At 40.7% G+C, this 24,102-nt stretch overlaps 5 protein-coding genes across 8 annotated transcripts; all 5 read right to left on the reverse strand.

Annotated features, from left to right (window-relative positions):
* Positions 1 to 120: 120 nt before the first annotated feature.
* srsf6b (serine and arginine rich splicing factor 6b) lies at positions 121 to 4,665 on the reverse strand. Of its 2 annotated transcripts, none has more exons than XM_057039965.1 (6): positions 4,463 to 4,665; positions 3,958 to 4,091; positions 1,847 to 1,965; positions 1,553 to 1,755; positions 1,390 to 1,476; positions 121 to 1,319 (listed from the first exon to the last, which is right to left on the reverse strand). In XM_057039965.1, exons 1-6 carry the CDS (start codon positions 4,567 to 4,569, stop codon positions 857 to 859), a joined length of 1,113 nt encoding a protein of 370 aa, XP_056895945.1. In that variant the 5' UTR covers positions 4,570 to 4,665; the 3' UTR covers positions 121 to 856. The 2 variants fall into 2 exon arrangements, with proteins under 2 accessions (XP_056895945.1, XP_056895944.1); XM_057039964.1 differs by having other exon boundaries at positions 3,931 to 4,091.
* Positions 4,666 to 5,248: 583 nt separating this feature from the next.
* Positions 5,249 to 9,101, reverse strand: eif2s2 (eukaryotic translation initiation factor 2, subunit 2 beta). Of its 2 annotated transcripts, XM_057039967.1 has the most exons (9): positions 8,946 to 9,101; positions 7,755 to 7,938; positions 7,569 to 7,669; positions 7,346 to 7,475; positions 7,165 to 7,265; positions 6,635 to 6,783; positions 6,495 to 6,551; positions 6,298 to 6,383; positions 5,249 to 6,097 (listed from the first exon to the last, which is right to left on the reverse strand). In XM_057039967.1, exons 1-9 carry the CDS (start codon positions 8,958 to 8,960, stop codon positions 5,922 to 5,924), a joined length of 999 nt encoding a protein of 332 aa, XP_056895947.1. In that variant the 5' UTR covers positions 8,961 to 9,101; the 3' UTR covers positions 5,249 to 5,921. The 2 variants fall into 2 exon arrangements, with proteins under 2 accessions (XP_056895947.1, XP_056895948.1); XM_057039968.1 differs by lacking the exon at positions 8,946 to 9,101 and having other exon boundaries at positions 7,569 to 7,671; positions 7,756 to 7,890.
* Positions 9,102 to 9,695: 594 nt separating this feature from the next.
* Positions 9,696 to 13,645, reverse strand: LOC130530574 (probable E3 ubiquitin-protein ligase makorin-1). The gene is made up of 9 exons (XM_057041869.1): positions 13,152 to 13,645; positions 12,331 to 12,441; positions 11,988 to 12,233; positions 11,801 to 11,908; positions 11,626 to 11,710; positions 10,761 to 11,447; positions 10,620 to 10,667; positions 10,277 to 10,337; positions 9,696 to 10,195 (listed from the first exon to the last, which is right to left on the reverse strand). The coding sequence occupies exons 1-6, from the start codon at positions 13,184 to 13,186 to the stop codon at positions 11,253 to 11,255; spliced, it is 780 nt and encodes a 259-aa protein (XP_056897849.1). The 5' UTR covers positions 13,187 to 13,645; the 3' UTR covers positions 9,696 to 10,195; positions 10,277 to 10,337; positions 10,620 to 10,667; positions 10,761 to 11,252.
* A 154-nt stretch (positions 13,646 to 13,799) lies between these two features.
* LOC130530576 (charged multivesicular body protein 4b-like) lies at positions 13,800 to 17,589 on the reverse strand. The gene is made up of 5 exons (XM_057041872.1): positions 17,264 to 17,589; positions 16,263 to 16,440; positions 15,886 to 16,000; positions 15,453 to 15,579; positions 13,800 to 14,798 (listed from the first exon to the last, which is right to left on the reverse strand). The coding sequence occupies exons 1-5, from the start codon at positions 17,442 to 17,444 to the stop codon at positions 14,734 to 14,736; spliced, it is 666 nt and encodes a 221-aa protein (XP_056897852.1). The 5' UTR covers positions 17,445 to 17,589; the 3' UTR covers positions 13,800 to 14,733.
* A 1,025-nt stretch (positions 17,590 to 18,614) lies between these two features.
* Positions 18,615 to 23,892, reverse strand: LOC130530575 (vesicle-associated membrane protein-associated protein B-like). 2 transcript variants are annotated; one of them, XM_057041871.1, is made up of 6 exons: positions 23,591 to 23,892; positions 22,553 to 22,705; positions 22,315 to 22,418; positions 21,462 to 21,542; positions 20,414 to 20,545; positions 18,615 to 20,243 (listed from the first exon to the last, which is right to left on the reverse strand). In XM_057041871.1, the coding sequence occupies exons 1-6, from the start codon at positions 23,646 to 23,648 to the stop codon at positions 20,079 to 20,081; spliced, it is 693 nt and encodes a 230-aa protein (XP_056897851.1). In that variant the 5' UTR covers positions 23,649 to 23,892; the 3' UTR covers positions 18,615 to 20,078. The 2 variants fall into 2 exon arrangements, with proteins under 2 accessions (XP_056897851.1, XP_056897850.1); XM_057041870.1 differs by having other exon boundaries at positions 20,414 to 20,596.
* Between the last annotated feature and the right edge of the window lie 210 nt (positions 23,893 to 24,102).

Here is a 24,102-nt window from a genome sequence, read left to right on the forward strand (position 1 = left end):
TAAGCACTCCACGTGGATTTTAGTGTACAATGAAGCCAGCATGCATTATATAATTGACAGGAAATGGGTCATGTCGATGCTGCAGCTGAGGTCTGAACACAAGGCGACAGCACACTGAACGATTATTAGGATCTTTTATTGAACATTTAATAAAAAAAGATTACTCCTGTTGGAAAAAAAATGCATTTGCCAAGTGTGAATTTGTCTCTTACACCCCACACCTTTGGCAAGATTTGCAGATGCACCCAATATGAAACGTAATCACTTTCATTATTAAATAAGCAGAGGTTTGGAGGGGAAAAACCCTCAGGAAAATCAACAAATTTTGGTAAGAAAACAACTGAACTGCATTTGGAACAATGGCAGTGGTGCAAGATGAGTCTAGTTAAGGTCAAGCCGAATCAAAAACATCGCTGTACATATTAAGAGGGGAATACGTCCAAAGGATCAAAAATGCAATAAATCCCTTTTTTGCTTAAATTTTCTCTGAATATTTGACAGAATCCTCGCAAAAGGACTTGAAACTGTAACAAAAACCGCCAACAAGAGCTCAGATTTCGCCTGGGCCAGCAACACAAAGATATCAAATCTAAAATTCTGACAGCTGCCTCAGGTCGAATGTTTAAAGAGCAGTTTTTGTTCTTTTAATTTTAGGAGACGACGGATCACTCAGAATGATGGGACATATCAATTAACTGGCGTCTAATTTAACTGTGCACACTCAAGTAAAACTATATTTAAAACCCGTTTAAGACAAGTGCACACCTGAAGCCCAGACGTGAATGCTAGAATGACATACAGCTGAATATGTACAGCACTGAACTTGAGATGCCCCCTCCCCCACAAACACCCCCCACTAATCCCGAGAGGCCGATCTAGATCGTGAGCGAGACCTTGAACGTGAAGCGGAGCGAGAGGCGGAGCGCTTCTCCCTCGACTTGGACCTGCGATCGTCTGGCTGGGGAGACGGGGAGCGAGAGGCAGACTTGGCGACGCCTTCTCTCTCCCCGTTCTGCACTGGGGAGGCCGAGCGACTGCGGGGCTTCTTTTCGCAGCCCATCTCCTTGGATCTACTACGGGAATCGCGCTGAGACTTTACGTTTGAGCGGCTGTTTGAGCGGCTCTTTGAGCGGGACTTGCGCTCGTTCGAACGGGAGCGGGACTTCTGGGAGCGGGAACGGGACTTCTGGGAGCGGGAACGGGACTTTGATTTGTGGGATCCGGAGCGGGACCTGCGAGGCTGTGATTTGCTTTCTCCAGACTTCCTTCCAGACCTCGAGCGGGAATGGTTGCGGTCCTTGTTGCTGCGAGAACGAGACCTGTAGGACACATAAGATTTGATTAGCTTTGTTTTATGGTGCTTACTTTAGAAGCGTGCAGATCACTGACCGAGAGCGGGACCTGGAGCGGCTTCTGGAGCTCCTGCTTCTGCGACTTCCATGGCTCCTGCTGCGGGAGCGGCGGCGACTTCGAGATCTATCGACGTGCCAAGTGTTAGAAAAGTCTGGATTTTTTAAAAATTCGATCTGAAGTGGCACAAAAAGGCTCCTACCTGGAGCGGCTGCCGGAGTCAGACCTTCCCCTGCGGGCTCGGTCCTCCACCAGCCGAATCTTCCTTCCATTGATGTCCGTACCGTCCAACTTATCCAGAGCCCTCTTCATGTCCGAGTGCGACCGAAACTCAATAACGCCCTCGTTTGTGCGTTCCTTATGGGCATCGGCATAAGTCACTTCCCCTGCTTGACGCATGAAGTCCTGAAAATAAAGACAGAAAAAATACAGAAGGGGTGCTCTTATATACACATTTTAAAAACGACCCAACCGTGACCTGGGATTGTGGGAATACCTTGAGATCTTGCCAACTACAGCGGCTGGATAGGTTTTCCACAACAAGGCGATACTCTGTGCGAACCGGAGGTCCATACTTGTCCCTGCCGGTGCGGCTCCGGCTGCTGTAACCACTGCCTTTAAAAAGAACACATGAAAGAGTTAACCACTATAATGGTGTGCCACAACAACAGGACACGGTTGTTCCAATAACACAAGGCAGGTAAGCCAGATATAATTCCACAGGGAGCTTAGCAAATTAATAAATAAAACTCCCTCTGATCCCACTTGCAAACAAATCAGATAAAGATTTACAAGCCCCTGCTTGGGCACTTTGTGCTGCTCAGCATTACGAAGTAGTTTTCTGCTGCGAAGAACACCACTGCGTCTGTTTCTGGTAATATCAAGCTTATCTTACGCCAGTGCATCACACTGATGAATTGCATAAATAAATACATAGTGATGTTCTTTCAAGACCGCTGAACCCCTGTAACACAAACAGAAAGGGCGTATCCACACAGGTTATGGACGCTGTTTGATCGAATTGAGCAAACGGTGTTGAGCAACATACCGTATTTTCCGGACTATAAATTGCACTTTTTCCCCCCCATAGTTTGTCAGGGGGTGCGACTTAAATACATTACAGAATTTCACATGTATGTTATTTTCACACTGACAACCACAAGGGGGCGCTCTAGGCGTGTGTACTGAGGAACGAGTTCCTTTAGCGACGCAGAAGAAGAAGCGGTGCTTCGTCTATGGAGTTAGACTTGATTGTTTGGTAAACATGCTCGGATGTTCTTTATGCTATAGTTATCTTAATAACTGTTAATATGTTACGTTAACAAAGCAGACACGTACTCAGTTCGTTGTGGGTCATGTAGCTGAATTGGTTATGTTAGCATACCGTAACCCTATTGCTAATCCATTATTATTTTAAATTGCCTTTCAAGATGAAATGTATGTTCTTGGTCTCGGATTTAATGAAATAAATTTCCCCCCAAAATGCGACTTATATTCCAGTGCGACTTATATATCTATTTTTCTTCTTTATTATGCATTTTTGGCTAGTACGACTTAAACTCCGGAGCGACATAGTCCAGAAAATACGGTATATACCAAAAACTTTTACATTAGACCTGATGACAGTCTCATATATTGTGCTCCACTTTTGTCACTTACAATTCTTGCTATTGCAAGTTGTGAACTACAGCCGCTCCGTTTATGTTTGCTGTCAACATAAAAACCAATGGCAATCCTCACCATCGCCCCTGGTCTATTGGCAAAAGGCTGCTGTCATCATGGCTTCCGGTTAGGTCAGCCAAGGATCAAGGGGGGGCAAAGGTCACACACACATTGTAAAGGTGAAAGCCAAGGCCAAACGGGACAGGCAGTCATCTTAGCCAGTCATCTTTAGCCTCAATGGACTCTCAGCCTCAGCCCGCAACTGGACTCTTTCAAATTGAAACATCAAGGACTTTGTTAATGTTGAAAATAAAAATATATACCATTACAAATACACATTTCACATCAAAGTGTAAGTCCACCCTGCACCAAATTAACACTGGCTAGGTTTATGGCGTTATGTTGTGATTAGCTTGCTTCTTAAATTAAAATCAACAGAACTCAAATCTTTTTTCTTGGGGTCCTCTTCTTGTGTCTTTTGAATCTCGTGTAAACAGTCTAGCCTTCACATCTGCTCCAAGATCTCTGACTTGTTTCTTTCTGATAACGAGCGCCAGGAAAAATCAAAAAACCTGTGGGGTCAAATCCTATAGGTTTGGCATCCTTAACCTTTTTTTTTTTTTTTTAAATAGATTAATCAGTATATTACACTTTAAAAAAAAGTTTGAAGGATGTCAACTGGTGGTGATTACTCCTCAAAATCCACCATACAGTGTCAAAAAAGTGTAATTAACTATCAAAATAACGCTCTCTCCTAGGTGCACAGCTACATGCTGAGGCACAAAAACACGGGCTCAACAAGTGTCCCTACACAGCAAACCTTAAGGTTTTTAGAGGCCATTATGCCGGTCAGGTCGGTTGGTCGCCCCTTCACCCGGAAAGAAAGCGAGAGAAGATTCTGTAAAAGACTGCACTTACTGCGCCCGCCACCCCCGTAACCCCCACCGTAGAAGTCTCGGTCTCGGCGCGGCCCACGGGCATGTTCGACGATCACCCGCTCTCCGCACAACTCCTTCCCGTTCAGCTCGTACACGGCATCGTCCGCGTCACGGTTGTCCTCGAATTCAACAAAACCATATCTGGAAGGGAGAGGATGTTATTCAAATGTGTAGAGTGACACCTGCTGTGTTCTCACGAACGGCGACACCGTCCAACAGCTTGAGGCCGTCGGCACTGGCCGGGCCCTGCTAGCAACATGCTAGCACACAAAGCCGCCATGTTGTCCATGCCGCTCCTGACACGCGACTCGAACTTTAGAAAGAAAGCAGCCGACGAAGACGAATTCTGGTATTTTCCTTGCAGCCTCAGCCCTGAACGCTTAAGATGTGCTGGTATTGATGAAATACACGAACATAAAGTGTTCGTCGGCGCTGGCGTCGTTAAACGTAACGCGTGTCGAATAATGCTAGTTAGCTTGCCTGTTAGCTAGCATTTCAAGACCAAAACGTACCCGTTTTTGAGGTCGATCTCCATCAGCTTCCCATATCCGCTGAAAAATCGTTGAATGTCTTTTTCGCGGACATGATAGCTCAGTCGTCCAATGTATACGCGAGGCATGTTGCACCAGGAGTTAAGTCTCTTGACTACGAACCTTCCAGTGACCCTCCACTAGTGTTGCCAACTCTCCAGTAAGGACGCTCGCTATTGGCTGTCCAAAAAGTCGCTGTAAGGCAGGAAGTGACGTCCTCAGCAGATGGGCTCGTGCCGGCGAGAGCAATAATGAAATGGGTGGCACAAAAACAAGCAAAAAAAAGAAAAGACTTTAAATGTAAATAAACTGTTGACGTGTTGGTTTTGTTTGGAGCTTTTTTTTTGCCATGTGAGGGGGAACTGCTGGCGCTACACCAAACCTCCTTTATGGAGCTTCTCCGTGCCGAAACTTAACCCCAGTTTTATAAACACTTTTAAAGTTACTATGTACCAGAAATACAGCAGGCAGTTGTGAACAATCGAACATAACTGTAATTTTGTATAGAATCAAATCTTTACCCTTTGATCATTAAATGAGTCTTACTTGTGCTTTGATTTTAGCCACGATAAAGAATAAATTGTGACCTTGTGAAAAACTTTCCCATTAAAATCAGCAGAAAGTTGCAATTTCTTTGACACTATTGTTATAGTTCACATCATAGCATCACCATACATTTTCCCCCCACAGTCCATTGTGCACCTAGACCAATATTCAGATTCTTGTAAAAATAAACAAAAGCAGAGCAATTTTTTACAGGAAGCAAAACACCTTGACAAAAGAACTTTATTCTTCACATCTTACTAATCAAATCTCAAATGTTTGATAAATTCTGTTGCTTTTAAATTCAGAAGTCAAAAGAATGAAATGAAGTGTGTGAATGCTCCTCAAGGCATCAAACACATTAAGTTTTGTGTTTTATGATCAGACAAGAAGGAGGAGCCCTTTTGCTCAAGTGTCCTGGAGTCCAAGAAGAAAAAGTTGTCCACAAGAGTACTGAAGTTACAACTGTCGAAACCATTTCCCCCCGACACTCTAGTCTAGTTCATCTTACTTAGCTTGACTACAATTTGGCTGGTTGAGTAGACCATAACCAATGAGAAATTCTTGTCAGGTACATCTTTGTTTCCTTGTGGGACTCAAGAATCACAGCAAATGCAAAATTAAAACTAATAAGTGAGAGTGTTCATGTTCCAAAGAGCCATTGTGTCCAACAGCATGTGGTACACTTTATCTGCTTCCTGCGTTTGAACCCTATCTGTCAGCTTTACCTCCACTCCCTGCTTGGTTAGGTCAGAAAATGATAAAAACAACAGCCAAACCCTCCCGCAGTCCGATTCATAGAGTCTTTTCAGTGAATCAAGGGGGCGTCCATCTCCTGCTTCAGCCCCACTGGGGCTGGTGGGCCGAGAGAAGAGGGGCACCCCAGTTTCCAAGGTCTTTAGTTGGCTTTGGCGCGAAGCTGTGCTCTCTTGCCTGTCACAGCCTGGAAACCAGTCTTGATGCTGGCGACTGAGCAGCGGGAGTGGCACGTTTCACACTGCAAGAAATAGAGGCGAGTGTCCTTCTGCAGGATGGTCTCTGGGGAGCGGCAGGTGTGACAAGTCACATATTCTTCTGCAGGGGCAACAACACGGTTATTAGCAGTGACGTGCACGAACAAAGAACGAATAGACTGCATAATGCTGAAATATTCTAATTTCTCATTTTTGACTGAAAGTTGAAACAAAAAAGGTGCATATAGGCCTCAAAGATCCTATATATAAAATACAAATCAATCATTTTCAAATAAAGAAAGTAAAGAAAGGGCTACTTACTGATATATCTTCTCAACACATTTTCTATCTGTTTCTGTTGAAATCTGCCCTTGATCACAAGTTGGTTATTTCCATCTATAGAACCACTGTGAAAGAGAAATAAAAAAATAAATTCACACAATCATGCCGGATTAAATTTTTGATGTTGATCAGCCCATGAACAGATACAAATGTCATTACAATGTATACACACATACCTTGTTCCTAACTCAGCCAACAGGAAAGCTAGCAGATGTTTAGGTTGACGATGCAACCTGGAACAAGGCATTGAATATAAACATTAGAAACATGACAGGACTGCTAGCAGCTTTCAGTCGGCTCAATGTAATAAACTTACAGTTTGCAGATGTCTGTGAAATTGACAAAAGAAGTTTTCTTGGTTCCAACTCGGACCACCTGCGGAGGCTTCATCACAAACTTCCTCTTCTCTCCAGCCACCATGTCTGGGTTCTTCTCTCTCATGATGTTAAAGACTCGGTTCAGAAGCTGAGACAAAGGCAGCAGAGTAACAGTTAATACTGAGCCTCCATTTCTTTGATTAAAAAAATAATAATCTTAAAAAGGTTCCCTTTTTAAATACAGCGTGAATGTAAAGCAAAATCTTTTAGCAGTACTTGGCCATGAATGCTGCAGCATACTACATACTGTGGTGGGTATAAAATGAGACTTAGAATCTATTATTTATTATTTGAGCATATAATAGATATACGAGTTATAAGAGCTGCTTCACTGATCTAATCACACTGTGGAATAAGCCTGAATGAGTGGTACTCTTAAACTAAAGGTAAATAATTTACAGTTTTACATAATGAAACTTCATTTTTCATAGCACAACTAATTCTGTTTGCATATGTAGAAAAGTCCTACCTCGTCATACGTGTAGTCTCTTTCAGAACCAGCCCATGCTGGTCCAGTGGAGGAACTGAAGGAGATTCCATCATTGTTTTTGCCCTCATCATCTTCCAAAGCTAGAGGATGCATGTCACATATATATTGCATTATAACCTTGTCTTTATTTAGTCTTCATTTATTTATTACTAATTCTTACCATCATCCTTATCTAGGGCATCACCCTCATCAATCTCCACTTTCTTTGACTTTTTCTTTTTGGTGGGAAGCATCAAGTCCAGGTTGTCCTCTTCCAGCACTTCTGGCTGCTCTCCTTCAATTTTCAATTCCTGGAAGAAATCAATTACAGATAAAAGGAGGGAAATAATGAGCAAACAAAACAAGCAGGAAGAGCACAATGATGAGGAAAAGCATCATCAGACCTTTAAAGTCTCCTCAATTTCATTATCAAACACTTTCTTGGGTTTCTTTTTCTTTTTCTTCTGGTTGAAGAAATTCAAGTCATTCAAATCATCAGATGGTTCTGAAAAGACCAAACTCTGCTTAGATCCATGTAAACATCTCCTTAAAAGTGCGTATTCAATTAAACATTCCATTTTCACTCCAACCTTTTTTCCTGCTATCATCATCGTCCAGATCCAGCTCCTTGTCGTCTCCAGCTTCGGGCTCGGCCTCCTTTGTTTCCACCTCTTTAGCCTCTTCCCCACCAACTCCTTCTCCCCCTTCCTCATCCAACATGAAGGGCTTCTTCTTCTTTTTCTTCTTCTTGGTCATATTGGGATCGAAAATCATCTGAACGATACAAAAAGGAGAGTTTATGCCATTTATACAAAATGAAAGTGGATAGCTTAGTTGCTTGATCCCCATTTTTCAGCCCCTATAGTGGTGATTTTTGGAGCCTGATCATAAAGTGGGGCAGTACTGCAGATCAGCTGGCTCCGGTGAAGACATGCAGTTCCACTAAAGTCCTGTGTAACTGTGGAAATCAATGTGCAGAGCCACGTTCCTTCAATTTTAGCTTAAATCGCTTTTTTTAAAAACAGAAGTCAAGTCCACGTTTGGTTGTTATTCTCCTTTAGTACAAAATCTCTAAGTAAAGGCAAAATACACTCCTCAATGACAACATATGACAAATAGTAATCAAATAGACACGTAGCATTATACTTTCAGATAAACGCCTTCCTTGTTCCTTCACACTACCGCATTTGGACTGTCTACATTTAGACCGTTACCAAAACTTAAATGATTGTTTCATTTCAAGTTTATGAATCAAAACCTGTCCTCAACTCAAGATTATGAACAATGCTGTTCACTCAGGGCTCTGTCCTCACTTCCATATTGAAGAGAAAATGTAGGAAATAGAAGCAAAAATTAGAGCCCCGTGCCAGATGTAGTAACCACTTAAAAAAATACAAAACATGTCCCATGATTATAAGCAATCAATTGTCTTTTACATCAATGTCTTTACGGCGCATTTCCTATAAGCTAAAGCTAATTTGCTAACATCAGACGTGTGTTCCAGAGTCCTTCCACAGCTCTGACAGGCCGGATTGCCGACCTACAATTGATCGATGTGAAACAACAGAGTGTTATAACGTTTTTAAATTGAGTTCTTCTTTAATTGTTATCCAACCAGCTCAGGTGAAAGTTAGTTCGGTTTCGGCCATGTGAGACATGATAAGGGAGTGTGGAAGCGGTGCGAGGCCCAAAGTCATCTTCAGTCCCGATCTGGTTTGATACTTGAGTTAATTACTGACAAAATTCACCAATGATTAAACGTGAACATTCAAGTATCTTACCTCGTCTCCTGACATTTTTGCGGATTAAAATGTAAAAGAGATTAAGCTACTTTTTGTCACTCGAACGCCACACACTGCTGCACCGAAAATTTCTTGCATCAGCGTTCAAGCTCAAATGCGCATGTGCGGAGTCGCCGGATCCTGACGTCATTAGTTGCGACAGTGATTCGGTTGTGGTTTTAGCGCCAAAATATGTAATTTCCCCACCGAAATTTCGACTTGCAGCAGTTGTATATTATATATAGGCAGTAGTAATAGAAGCAATAATAATCCTAAAATAATTCAGGGTTACAGATACTAAATATATAAGCATCAGAAATTCAAGATCACATTATGATCAAAGCAATTTCCTAAAGAAAAAAAACAATTGGCTTTGATCTTTAAAATAGCAAGTTTCTCTGTAATCCAGAACCACCAAAATCTATTCATCTGTTCTTTGCCCATTTCAGAGTTCCCCAAAGAGCATGTATTAAAACAAGAGGATCCTCTAACAATATACCATTATTGTCTTGATCTGCATATTATGATGCTTTGCCAGCTTCTTCCTAATCATAGCACCTTGTGTTTATATCAGTAACTACATAAAGCACCAAGAGTCAACTATTTTAAAGCCATTGGTATCCAAGTTTTAATTTTTACGGAAAAACATAATAAACTACAGCTTTACACATTAATTGAACTACACTAAAGATTTAGATAGTGTACATTCAGATAATTCTCTACCACGACATTGTGACAATAAACTGTAAATTTACAGAATGTTTCATTTATTTTGAAAGACACTTTGATAGAAAATAACACATTTTCAGTTATTGTTTACAAAGGTCATTGACAAAGATACAACTGCGCTGACAATTGTGTAACCAAGTCACATCAAGCAGAAGATACACATCCTGAAGACAGTGATTCATCCTTTCATAATTCCCCTCGTCTGCAGCTTCATCGCTTAATTAAAGTTGTTAATAAATCTCATTGGGTCTGTTTTTCGTCTTCTTCCTCTTCTTCTGCTGACTGGTTCAAGTTAATCTATAGCAATGATATAGAGGGCAGTTATACAATCATGTAAACATTTCTTGAATCTTTCATTAAATTTTTATTCACAGATAAAGTTCGGCTTTCACATAACTTTCTTGCAGTAGGTAATTAAGAAACCTGTGGAAAAGAACTTATCTGTGCCTCTTTTCATCACGATGTCCACATCTGTGGGTACCTGTATGCTGAGCCACATCTGCCGCAGCCTCAGGAAATATCTGTAATGTTTTTTAAAAAAATTTTTTTTACTCATGTCACGTAAAAAAGTTTTCATTTGGATATATTTTGTCAACTCTGACCTTTTCTTAAAATTGATCTCAGCCCAAAATTGATCTCAGGGATTGTTTAAGAGGTGTCCAGCTGGGATGAGAGCATTGAGGTGGAGCAAGCAGATCTGTGTCTTACACATTTGCCAACATTAGTGTTTCTAAAAAACTTGATTTTATAGTCTGTCTAAATTATTAAATCAAGGCTGGACTAGATTTTACATGCTTAAATACAACATTTGTATCATTATAAACATTTACAAACCAAATATTTCCATCATTATTAACAGTTACCAGCAGATGTGTGAGTCCAGGAAGTGGGTGTCTATTGTTATTTTTCTTCCTTTAATATTTTTTCTGTAAATCGATAACTTACTCCACTGTAAAAGCCATGGACTTGAATCCAGCAGCTCCTTTTGTGACTCTGTAATTGGAAATTTACCAGTAAAGTAATCTTCCAAATATTAATAACTAAAAACATTAAATAAATAAATAACACCAAATGTGTGATTAATACCTGGCTCCAAAGGGTTGTCTGTTCTTGGTAGAATCCTTCTCTCTAAAGCAGAATGCTTATTTTGCTTGGTGTATCCATCTTTTCCCCTGTCTGGTAATGACTCAACAGCCACACAACTTAAAGATTTTTTAAACATTTCACTTAAATGTCCCTCCCTCCTGGAAATCTACAGTCCTCACTTAATCCAAGATCTCTTCAACATTATACACCCCAGACCCCCAATTCCCTCCCCTTCCCATGAACCCTCAAGATCTGCAGTTTTAATGTGCATGTTTGCCATATTTTCAGTTCAGTATTAAATCTACATTATTTGCTCTACCTTAATTCAATTCGATGTTTGGAATGTTATTTTGTGTCCTGTCTCAGGTTTAGTTTAGTTACTGAAATTCTGTTGAATGACCTGATCTGGGAATCATGGCATATCAGTCCGCTATATGTCATGTACATGATGCAGTGTTATAACCATCTGCATCGGTTCGCCTTATGTTAATGTTACTGCGTGTATGAATTTGTAAAGATAAACAAAACACGGAGGTCCTGTTCATCCATGCGTATTACTGTTGTATAAACTTGTACATCCTCATCGCTGGTGTCATCATCATCATAATCTTCATCATCATCCTCTTCATCTTCGTCATCCTCATCATCAACGTCATCTTCTTCTGCTCCTTCTTCCTCTTCTTGATGCTGTTGAGAAAGAAACTCAAATGTCAGGTATTAGAATAAACACACCAGCAGCAGCAGCAGCAGCAGCAGCAGCAGCAGCAGCAGCAGCAGCAGCAGCAGCAGCAGCAGCAGCAGCAGCAGCAGCATCATCATCATCTAATGGTGCTGAGCCCTTAAACACAACATGGACTCCACTGACCTCGGGTCTCCTGGCTGTCAAATATCGACAATCCTCTTCAAAAGGACAGAAGCCAGATTCATCAAAAAAGCTGCAGAACTCTTCCCTGCATGGAAAAGAAGGAAAGCATCTGTGTTAACATGGAGTCCAACTCTAGTGAATACAGATGCTCAGGAAACTGAAGCTCACAACAAACCTGCATCTCTGCTTGGTGCTGATGATCAGCTGTTCCTTCTCTTCTCCCTCCATCATGGATTCACTCGGAACATAAAAATCTGATCGGACTCTGCACACTGGACAACCCCTGAGAGGTCAACAAAAGATGGTTCGTGATCAGTTCCTGATGGTTTTTCATAGTTAGGTTAGATGTTGGTGAAACGTACTTTACAACATCTGGACGGTATCTGTCCATCCGTCTCCAGGTCACGATGCAGGGTTCACAGAATGCATGGACACAATTTGGGAGAATCCCAAAAGTTTTTTTCATCTCATAAATGTTTTCCATACATATGGAACAGGTGACGTCTGGCTCTTTCTTCTGACCATTAGCGGCAGCAGCTGCATCATCATCTGAAGAAGGTTGATTCTCAGGTGCCAAGTCCATTTTTGGGACCAAAACGTGGCGATATCTAGTGAAAACAAACAAATCGATCACAATTAATGTAGCAGTTCACTCAGTCTTCACACAAATGCATTAAATAAACTGTACAGTACAGAAGAACTCACCTGCACCTCTGTCCATAAAAACAACCTCCTCTCTGGAAATACCAACAAAGGGGTGTTTCATGTTTGAACCAACAACCTGCACCGAATCGACAGTGACCTCTGAGGAAATATCTGTAATTTAAATATTTTAATATATCATTTTATATATTGCATATATTGTGGAGCAGAATTAAGTCAATGTAAAATTTTCAAAATAAGAAGCTCAATTTGACTGATTGGACGTAACATACTTATAATATGTATATATTATATTATGTGTATATATATATATATACACACACACATAATATAATGCTGTATATATGCTTATAACGTTCTAATCTTATCTGTATTTATTTATTCTGTCTCTATACTTTGCATAGGCTGCTACTATAATTCAATTTCCCCACGGGATGAATAAAGTTCATCTTAATCTTAATTTTAATCTTAACATATAATTTGTCCAGTCAGAGTCAGAACCAATCAAGTTACTTTGGATGTGTCCTTGACTTTAACACGAAGCACATTCATGAACTTTACATCTTTACGCGTTATTATCGCCTAAATAAACTAAGACTACCAAAACAAACCATGCAGAAATTCTATCCTATTCCATTCACTAAAGTTTCTACATATTAATCACTTTTAGCGGCTGTTGTAGCGCTGTTCCACACGATATAAACCCTCGTCCTTTGTCCCGTCAAAGAGTTTTATAAAATATCTACAGTTGTAACCGTTTTAAAGACGATCAAGACTCGCCTACTTTACCTGCTTAAGTACAACATTCGTATCTTTACAGACATTCACAAACCGAATCATGTTCTTATTAATTCGGATTTTACCGGCAGATGCTGGGGTCAGTGTAGTTTCTGGCCATCTTGGTGACCTTTTCCTTTAAAACCTCTGTAAGTTTGTGCTCTCTCTCTGTGGGGGAATCAGCAGCTGCCTGAACGGTGAAAGCCCTGAAGTCAAGTCCAACCGCTGCTTTTATACTCTTCTGTAACCTAGCAACGACGTTTACGTTTAAAATTTAAATTGCCTTTGACGTGGATATTCACAGTTACAATGTGAATGCTATGATTACCGGCAGGATGCTGTTTATCGAGGACGAAAACTAAAAGCATAAATACACTATTGGATAATTTATTTATTTAATTGTTGAATTATTTAGTTTATTTATTCATGTCGAATTGGCATTGACAGCCTATCAAGTGTAGTGCATGAGTTTAATTTTCCCAACATTTTATGAATCTATCACTTTAAAGACACAGATTTTCTTTTTATCATTTTTTACCTGTCGTTGATAAAGACCTTACAAGTCATCTCCAGGCAGGAAATTGAGAATTTGGTGATTTCGTCCGATTATCACTCCAAGTGTTAAAACGACCCATATATGCATGTGCAGGGCCCAGCACCCTGCATTCAATGTGAGGAATTTGCAAGTTCGGCACCTGGCACATTGAGTACCAACGTATACGAATACTATGAAATAAATGAAAACCTTTATTGATGTTCAAATACTCTCAGCTGCATAAATAAAACATCAGAAATGCAAACAAGCTTGCATGTCAATCTTTGTTATGTTAAAAAGAATGGGATTAGCTTTATTTTCTATAATGCAGATGTCATAAATCGACTGGTAAACAGCTCCTTGTTAAGCTGCGACCCCACTTTATGATATAATAAACTTTAAACATACACTCTGAAACAGAAAAAAATGAAAGTTCTCTCATTCAGTGTGTTGTCATCTGCATCATGACTTCCCACTTTGACCTTTACACAGCCTTGACAGCAGCACGTAAAACCTCACACACATACATGCACGCACTTGGGATAGTTACCTAAAATAACAAAACAAATAATACATTTGAGGGAAGCAGTTGCTGAAATGGCAGCAGGACACAAAAAGAAGGGTGAAGGCAAGTGGAGTCAAGATGGGCTCCAACTACAGCAAACACCTTTGATTCACACCTCACCCCATTCTACTCTTAGATTAGGAAAAATAAGATTTCCTGAACATACACAAAGTTTAACAGCATAAATATGCAGATAAATATGTCAATTGTAAACAGGCCTTTACAGTAACTGTACGTCTTCTGCGGTGGCGTCACCCTGCAGATCCTCTATCCTTTATCAAACTGCAGAACTTTACAGAGCGGCTGGACAATGAAGTGCTAGTTTTCCAAAGAAAATCATGTTGTGTACCTTTCTGAAGATACACCAGTAGAGATCTGGACTTGTGAAGGGCTCAGGACAGTAAGGATATCGGCGTTGTTGCTATGTAAATGTGATACATAGTTCTGATGGTCAGTTCCCTCAGACACAGGAAGACATTCACACATGTGTTTATCAGTCCATTCATTCCCATGTTGTAGGCCTTCCTCTACCCTCTCTAAAGCAGGTATCCTGTGGCAGATCTGCCATCTATATGGCTTCCATTGCCCAGCGCTGAAGATCCTCCATTCCGTCGTCGTCCTCTTCTTTCTTGGCTATTAAGGTCGGAACAAACAGAGTTAACAGACATTGAAACGAGATTGGATCTTGAATATCTGGACTGACTGATTGTACATTCACTCTATTTGCACTGATTACATCTGTTACAATAATTGCACTATTTACATCTGTTATTTGCACTACCCACATCCGGTTATTTGCACTGCTTTCCATACTTTGCACATTTTTACCATACTTTATCATTATTGTATAGTCAAAACATACACATAGTTAAAAACTGCATAAATAACCTCTATTGATCCTGTAGGAAATTCAGCACCATAGTTACAGCCTGTATATATATTTATCTTGGTTGCAATGACTTTTATATACCCTTTACATATCTGTGAACTCTGTAAATACAAACATATAGATTGATATCATAAACATATATCATTGTGTGTATATATTGTATATTCCCATCACAGTTTTATTTGCTACTTAAGCACTTCTGGTTAGATGCTAACTGCATTTCGTTGCCTTGTACTTGTGACATGTGTAATGACAATAAAGTTGAATCTAATCTAATCTAATATTGTGTCCTCAAAACAGATTTAGACGATTTTTATGGATATCTTGCCACCCTAATCAGAACAGTTGGAAATCTCTACCAAACATACACTTGAAAGTATCTCATTTCATACTCTTACCGGGTCTGGAAGGTAATGATGCTGAAGGCACACTGGGGAGGGGAACATTCTCTGTTCCCTCAATATCCAGCAAGCTTTGGTCTAACTCAAGCTGTACCAGCTCATCCAGCTCGGCCATCAGGTCATCCTGACAAAAGAATCGATGCGTGCGAGTCATTAGTCACGCTTTAAAGAACACCACAAACACATTTATGCAAACTTTGCTGGGATCTTAATGTTGCCCAATAAATCCTATTACTTTAATTAACAGTGAAGTTATGAGTCGAACACATGAGTAAGGAAGTCAGCTGTTCCCAAGGAAGATCCTTCTATCAGATGGGTTCATTGTCTCTGGCTCATGACAGCAGAGTGAAAGAGGTGTGTGAAACATTTATGGAAGCCTTTACCTAAAAGTCTATGGGCAGCGCTATATTGTGTGAACTCTCTCACCCACCTCATCAAACTGTTCACCCAACCCAACGGGTTTGGAGATTGCGTCAGAGATTTCCTGAGCCAGCTCCTGCTGTTCTGTGATGTCCTGCATTAGATCATCCACTTTGTCAATGTCCCTGAAACAACAGGTTAGTGGACAGTGCTTATGAGTAAAATCAAACCTCATTTGGCTACATACCTTCATGAATAGTCAGAACAACTGCTGCTTAAGGGATGCTGTCAAGCACAGTATAAACTATGTGCTTTTACTGTTAATCAGATATAAGGATATATCCTTCTCAGCAACAAACCATGTTCTTCAATATTTATATTGATCCAGCATTGACTGCAGCATCGGTTTAGTAGATAATAAAATGTCGAAACAAGAATGGTCCTTACAAGTCTTTATGGGCAGCTTTCAAGGCCTTGGCAGCAAAGCCCATGTTCTTGAGCACCTCAGTGCTGGTGTTGGCGTTCTCTAAAGCTTCTCTCTGGAACTCGATGGTCGACAGCGTTCCATCAATCTGGGCGAGCTGTTTCTCATAGCGCTTCTTTCTTTTTAAGGCTTGCAGTGCCGCTGAGGGGGACAGGACAGAGTATAAGGAATGAGTATGAATATTAAAAAAAGGCAGGAATCATGTCATGTGAAATCAGTTTTCTTATACCAGAATTAAAACGTTACTAGTTCAGGAAGGCACGTGCTTGGCTAAACACTAGTAACTTTAGATTTTCAAAGAGGACAATGAGAAGAAGCTTATTCATTTTACTTGGCTGACCAGAGAAGTCTAAAAATTAGAACTAATTGAATTTAGATCATTCATGCTGTATTGATATGCATATCACATTAAATAAGTGTAATAACAGCGAAACAAAGTGCCCCCCCCGTGTGGAGGTTATGAATAAAGCCATTGTTAACCCTGACCACGAATTACTCTACTTTAATATCACGATGAACAGGTGAATAGTGTTTTTACTGCAATATGACAAATACTGCCAGGTTTCTATTGCTACTTTGCCCCCCACTAGGGCAGTTTTAGGCCCGGAGGGATGTGACAACACACGAACAGTCACGTAAATATATGTCACTACATTGGCCAAACCATAATGAGACATAAGGAACTGTTTTTCTTGTTTGTTTGTTTTTTTTACAGATTACTTGATCGATCAAAGTCACTATGTGGACGTTTGCGCAACACACAAAGAAGGCTAAATCATTAAAATGGTAAAGGAAGGGAGGAAAAATAAAGATAATATAAATATAAATACATATCTATAAAAATTATCTCGCAAAACCACATTCGTTTACATTACTAGCAGGTACAACACACGGAGACAACTAGCACGCATGCTAACAGACATATAACACATAATTGCCAATAGGTTATGTTGCAGTAACCCACCTCGCTTGTTTTTCGTGCCATTTTTCTTGGCTGTTTGAAGTTCCTGTTCGATTTTATTCTCCAACATTTCCTGTTTCTTCGTTAGCATGTCCTCCGTCTCTCGGAGTTTCTGGATCGCCTCCTGTGGACTCGGCGCCTTTGCTCCTTTTCCTCCTCCAAATATTTTGCTTAACAATGACATATCTAGGAGGCTATCGTCTTCCAATTATAAAAAATAAAATCTGTAAATCGCCCAATAACGCCACGCAGTGCTCGACGCTAAGCTATCTTGTTGAGAAAACGGGTTGTTGATATTTTTGCGACTTCCTGAATAAGGCCTAATGACGTCACGTCAGCGGAAGTTGTACTGTGACGCTTTGGCACGTTAACCCCCCCTACTGGACAAATGGGGTATCATCAATTATACTTAACGCTAGCCATCAAAGAAAATCTGTCCTGTTGAACTTTTGCACACTCCTCTGAAGTAAACAATAACAATTAACTAGATTTCCATATTCTATATGCCTCATGAAAAATATTGATTTTATAAATTTCCTCGGGCAAGAATGCAATCCAGTGTTTTTTTTATTTCTGCTGTTGCACCATCACTCATTCCCACCCCATCATATGGATGTAACCCACCGCAGTGACGGTTTTGTGGGATTCTTTAGCAGAGATTATGTCAATTTGCCTATTTATTTGCCAAATTGCCAATTTTCACTCTATTAATTAACAGTGAAGTTATGTGTCGAACACGAGTAGGGAAGTCAGCTGTTCCCAAGGAAGATCCTTCTATCATCCTCCATAACACAGTGGACAAACAGGTACACAGACTCGGGAGCATTCATATCATCAATGTTGGGTCTGTTGGTTTCGCTGACTCTAGTACACCTACTGGTAACTTATTTGCCATGTAATAATATGATTTATACCAAAAACGCCAATTGATCTGGTTAGTCATGTTGGACTGCTATTATTTTGGACACAACTGTATGTGTCTCTCTCTTTCAAGATGTATATCTCTATAATATTTTTTCTGGACAGATTTCATTTTAATTACCGGTAAATTCTATTTTACCTTGGCTTGAGGGTTGAATTTATAATCTGGGGAAGATTTTGTTACTTGAAAAAACAAAACAAAGGGTACAGAGAGTGTGTGTATTTCTTGAGTGTGTTCTCTGTGTGAGGTCACCTTCTAACATGGCAAAGATTTATTTATGTTACCAGTATTCATAACTTCTTTATTTTCTGAACCAGGGCAGCATTATAATATATGGTGACCCCTAGACCCTGAGATTGACTGATTTTTTTTTTACTGGAAATTGGTCACAAGCTGATTATAGCTTGGTTACATCAAAACAAAGACCAAAAGTCGGTGGGGTTATGCATTTTAATTCTTTTTGATGCTACACGGTCCATGGCGGTTCAGCTATAATCTTCCTCTATTAGTGCGTTGATGAATGCAAGTTATCAGTTTTAACGTCCTTTATTTTATGTACATACAAAAGAGTATCCAATTACTGTGAGCTTACATTGAAACTGTATCATTGCTTGGATGGTCTGGTCTAAAGCGTCAATGTCATATTTTCTTCAGTGTAGTGTGTATTCACAGGTTAGTCCTTATTCCAACCACTCATATGCCCCTGCATCTTCAGACAAAAAAAATACAGAAGTACCAGTAATTTGTTTTTGTGTGTTTTTTTTTTAAACTGCCCTGATGATCACAAGACAGTAATACAGACGTGTCACCCATCACCTCAACCCCCAAAAGGGACAAAGAAATAAAAGAAATGGTAAACCAGACTAAAGATGGTCCCTTAAAGCAGTGTATGCTCATAACACTCAAAATAATTGTTTCATGCAGATTGCAGAATGGACATTTAAATAGAGTGCATTATTATAAACAGGAGCACTGTGACTAGCATAAGAATTATTTGTTGCATTACACTAGAGAATGTGATGTGATACTCCATGGGTAAAGGTAAATAATGTGGACAAAGATACTGTTATATTCTCTGGTGGGTTTAAACGGTCTGCGTCGCTGCACGGAGGGATTGGAAAACGAGGGATTGTGATTGATTAAATTAGCTCATCTTGTACCCAATCATCTTAATTATTCTCATAAGAATGTTACAATATGCTCATATGCTGGATACAGTGGACATTTGCTGATTACTCTTGTCTGTGAGATTTGACATTTTTCTGTTGGATTCTAAAAAACAAAACAAAAAAAAACATGGCATTTCGAACCTTCTCCGCTGTTCTACATCTGCCAATGAATTCAGTGTTGAGTTCTCCACAAAACGAACCCCCAAAAACCCTGGGAGAAAAAAAAAGAAAAAAAAGAACACAAGACACAGGCAGGACTTCTACTGGCATGTACGATTACCAAACACTGTGAAGATGACAAGAGATTGAGGCTTTCACTGACGGCTCAGCGAAAAAATATCAGCAACAGGTCAGACAAGAGTAGTGTTAAATCGCTCTTACAATGTGATGGAGGAAATATTTTAATATGTAAGCATTAATAAATAACCAGTGAGACTTCAGACATTCAGCCAGCATAAGGGTGCAAAGTTTTTGGAAGATCATTTAGGGAAAGTGGATGGACGGAGAAGACCAGATTAAAGATGCTTGAAAAACGGAACAGAAGAGCTGACAGAAACACTCTCAGGTTATCTTGGGAATCACCTTTTGCTTTAAATTGCCAAAATGATATTGCCTTGTATGTTAAAAAACAAACAAACAAACAAAAGAGCAGAAGACCTCCCTGTAACCAAGATCATTCACATCCTCGAGCACATGGTCTGTTCGTCCGTCACTGTTCTGTCCGTCTTTACATCACCAGCTTGCCAATGATGACTCCGATGACAAAGAAGAGCACACACAGCGCCAGGACGCGGGTGCATAGGCCTTCCTCCGTCATGGAAGCGCTCGCCATAGATGAGGAGTGAGCAGCAGCACCTGAGGTCATCTTCCTCTTCCTCAGTCCATCATCCTCCTGCGATGGAAGCAGCGATCAGACAAACAGTGCAAACAGAACCGGAGGAGTCATCTTAAAGCACAATGTTGTTTCTCAGCATCATTTCCAATAACGTGTTCAAAGCTGAACAAAACCTGGAGGGGGGACTAACGCCGATATAAAAACCCTGTTGTTTCGGAACATCTCACCCTGATCTGTTTGTTTTCTTCCCGTAGCCTCTGCACCTCCATCTGCAGCTGCTTGCACTCCTCCATGATCTTCTTCACCTCAGCGTCGTCCAGCGAGGAGCTGGTGGACTTGGGCAGTGCGGTGTGCTCGGTCTTAACAGAGGGGGCAGAGGAAGACACAATTTTGGTGCTTTCGCTCTCATGCTGTGGAGAGACGGTGGGTGGGGGGGGTGGAAGGTGTGGGGAGACATACAGAGACAAGATGGGAAATGAGGTGAAAAGAATCCATGAAGAAATAACATCACACAAGATACAGTGATGGCGACTGAGACTGAGAAAATGGACACAAACCAAGAACACCTGAACATTTGACTGTGAAGTTCTTTTGAAGAAACAGACGACACAAAACGATGCCAAAACATCTACACCACAGGCTGTTAAAAGCACTAAAGTCTGGAAGGGGTTGCAGTTTATCTGTATTGATTTTTGACTCATTATTTGAAATATATATACGTAAAAAAATTAATTGGATAATTGTGGGGTAATTTATCATATTAATGTGATGATGCAGCAAATCTTTTAATAGATACACAAATTATTTGAGTTTTAAAGTGTATGTTCTGACTGTGGCCAGAAGTTGCTATAAATTCTCACCCCCCCCGGGATAATTGTATCATTAGCAAACAGTAGGAATGTCTCAGATATCAGTGATGTATAAGATGAATAGTTCTGGACCAAACACCGACCCAAGGGGAATACCTCGCACAATGTCCTCGTGTACCGACTCACAAACTCTTTTGTGTTTTTTAGATAAATTCTGACCCGCTCAGATGCCGTTTCCCTGATTCCATAGCGTTCCGGCTTATTGATTAAGATCTCATGGCATTCGAGATTCCCTCACTGAGCTCTGTTACAGGCTGGCTAGACCTGAATCCATACTGGCTGCAGGATACAGTGCAATTTAAGGATACTACAGGGGAAACGCTGCACACTGAATTCATCCTTATTTGGCTTCGATTGCATCGATGGTGGCTGTTAAAAGCACAATGTGCGAAGAACGAGTACTTACAGTTTTGTCATTTTCTAGAGGCATCTCAAAAGCACATCTCAGTTTAGAATCCATCAGGTCGTCAGGCTTTGCTTCCTTCCACTAAAGAAACAGGAGACACACATAAGTCAGCCTTCATATAATGACGGGGCTACGCGAGTGTGTTAACATCGAGCCATCACCCTGGGGCTAAAAGCGAGCACACTGGACCGTACCAAATACAAAGGGAAAAAAAGGGAAAGTCTTGCAGTGACCAATAATATGGAAATCAGTTTGAGATGCATTTCCCAGACAGACAAATCATGTGCAAATGCAATAAAATTAAAAGCTTTAGTCCAAACAATGGCTGTGCAATAGTCCAAGTGGTCACATATAACTAAAATATAATTAAATTGTCAAGAGTTAAAATTATCTGTGGAATCCCTAATATTTTAATGTGTCCACCATGTGGAGATTATCCAGCATTTGTTACTCTGACTACAGGGAGAAAATTACTAGACTACACAAAAGAAAATTGCTGCCTGTCAGCAAAGATCACATGCACAAGGAAGGCGTAGCTTTGTGAAACGATGAGACCAAAATAGAACTTTTGTTGTGTTTTCTTCAGAGAAATGGAAAATTGGAGCTTTTCAACCAAATCCCAAAGCTTATTTTGCTGCATCTTAGTTACGATGGTTTACCGTTGCACTCTTGCACTTTCAGGACTTGTAGAAGAGTCTTATTGTGAAGCAAATCATACAATCAGCACCGAAAATATTCAGATTTTAGTTGCAAAAAGTGACAATTAAATACTAACAGCAGGTTTCAGCACCTGAAGTCATCCACAGTGGAATATCACCACCAAAGCATATTATACGTAATGGGCGGTACTTACAACTCCTTCAATGTCAGTCATGTCGTAGGGAGCCAGCAATGACTGTACCATGAATTTATGTTTGCTCTTTTCATTGGGGTCATAGTCAAAAGGCTGCAGCATAACTAAAAAAAAACAAACAAACAAAAAAATCAGTAGAACTGACATTAGGAAAACATCCACACTGCTCCATAATAATCAACATAGATAATTCATTCATGACTTGTTTTGTGAGAGGATTTAAAGATTTTTTACAAACCAGAGACGTTGATGGAGGAACCAGCATCAATAATGCCGCTATTTGGGCGTACACAGTATCTGCGTGGTGCCGTGGTCTTGACTTTAAAACAGATTTTTCTTTCTGTGGGGTTGGTGAGCTTCAGATAAGCAGTGACGACATCTGTAAAGGGCCCTGGGAATCACATAGGGAAACGGTATGGTGGCTTAGGGTGAATCTGGATTGGAATATTCCTCCATACATTCATATTTCCTCTGCAGGGATTCTGAGCAGACACAATGCTGTTACAATGTTGACAAAACAGTATTCATTTCAATTATCCTCAACAATGGTGCGTTGGGAAAATATTCGCATCAAATGGGGCATGTCGATATTTTTCTGTGTCTGAGATCTTTGCATTTAGAAGTTGATGGCAGCCCAGCACAGATTGATCTACAGCAATATCACGCCCAAAGCCAATTATGCCAGAATCCTGATCCCCGTCACACCAGACCCCACTTTCACAATCTCCCTGGCTATAGAAAAGCTGGGAAGGAATTCAGGTTGCACAGTGTGAGTAAAGCTAGAAAATCCCGATGTTATGTGTTATGAAGTATGTTAACGTTAAGCAGTGACAACCTGGCCATGGAACGTACCAGAACCGCCGCTTAATAGCAGCAGCCAGTTCTTGGTCGGGGCGCGGAGCGGGTGACGTTATGACAGTTCGTGCTAATTTCAGTCGTCGTGACGACGTATGAATAATAACCATCGCAGAAATCGGCGAAGTGCTGTTTCAGAAATGGGATGACGGGCCTGGCCCTGACAGCTACCCAGGTTAGCCGAATGCTACCTAGGTTAGCCGAATGCTACCTAGCCTGCTAGGTAGCGTCGACGCACACAACGTTCAAATGTCACTGCTGCGTAGACCAGGGCTCGCTAATCAAGACACATTTGACGTGCGATGACAATTAAGATTACTGAAGACTAAAAGACCAATGAAGACTTTAACACAGTGTTAATAATGAATGAGTTACAAGTCAGCGCTATAGACAGCGACCCAGCCCTCTTCACCAGCGTTACCTCTAAATTTCAGTTCATGTTGTGGTTCTAGCACCAGGACTTGTTCTGGTCTGGCCATGTCCCAGCGTTTCTTCCTGTCGTGACGGTGCGGACAAGAACTATCGACTGCAGCTACAGCTAGTCCGAGGAGGGGAACTCCAACGGTAAAACCCGGCAGCACACACAATTCCTGGAAAGGAGGATGGCTGTCAATGAATCCCTGCTCGACCTGCCTGACTGCCCTGCTGGCTGAATGACTGCCACCAACAGCCGCTGTGGGCTAACTGCTAATGCTACCACTGCTAACAGGAAGTAGTGTCACGGACTCCTCAATAAGGAAAGCCGCTATTGGCTGTTCAAAAACTAGCCACAAGTCGCTAAATGACGTCATCCTTCAACTTGTACTGCGAGTGGAATAATGTCGTTTGAGGGGAAAAAACCGTTTTGGACTGTAAATAAACATAACACTCTGGTTTTAAATGTTTATTTTTCCATTGAACTATGAAAACTTTCCGAAATAGATGCTTTATAAA

This window comes from Takifugu flavidus, chromosome 8 (genome assembly GCF_003711565.1).
Source record: "Takifugu flavidus isolate HTHZ2018 chromosome 8, ASM371156v2, whole genome shotgun sequence".
Classification (NCBI taxonomy): domain Eukaryota; kingdom Metazoa; phylum Chordata; class Actinopteri; order Tetraodontiformes; family Tetraodontidae; genus Takifugu; species Takifugu flavidus.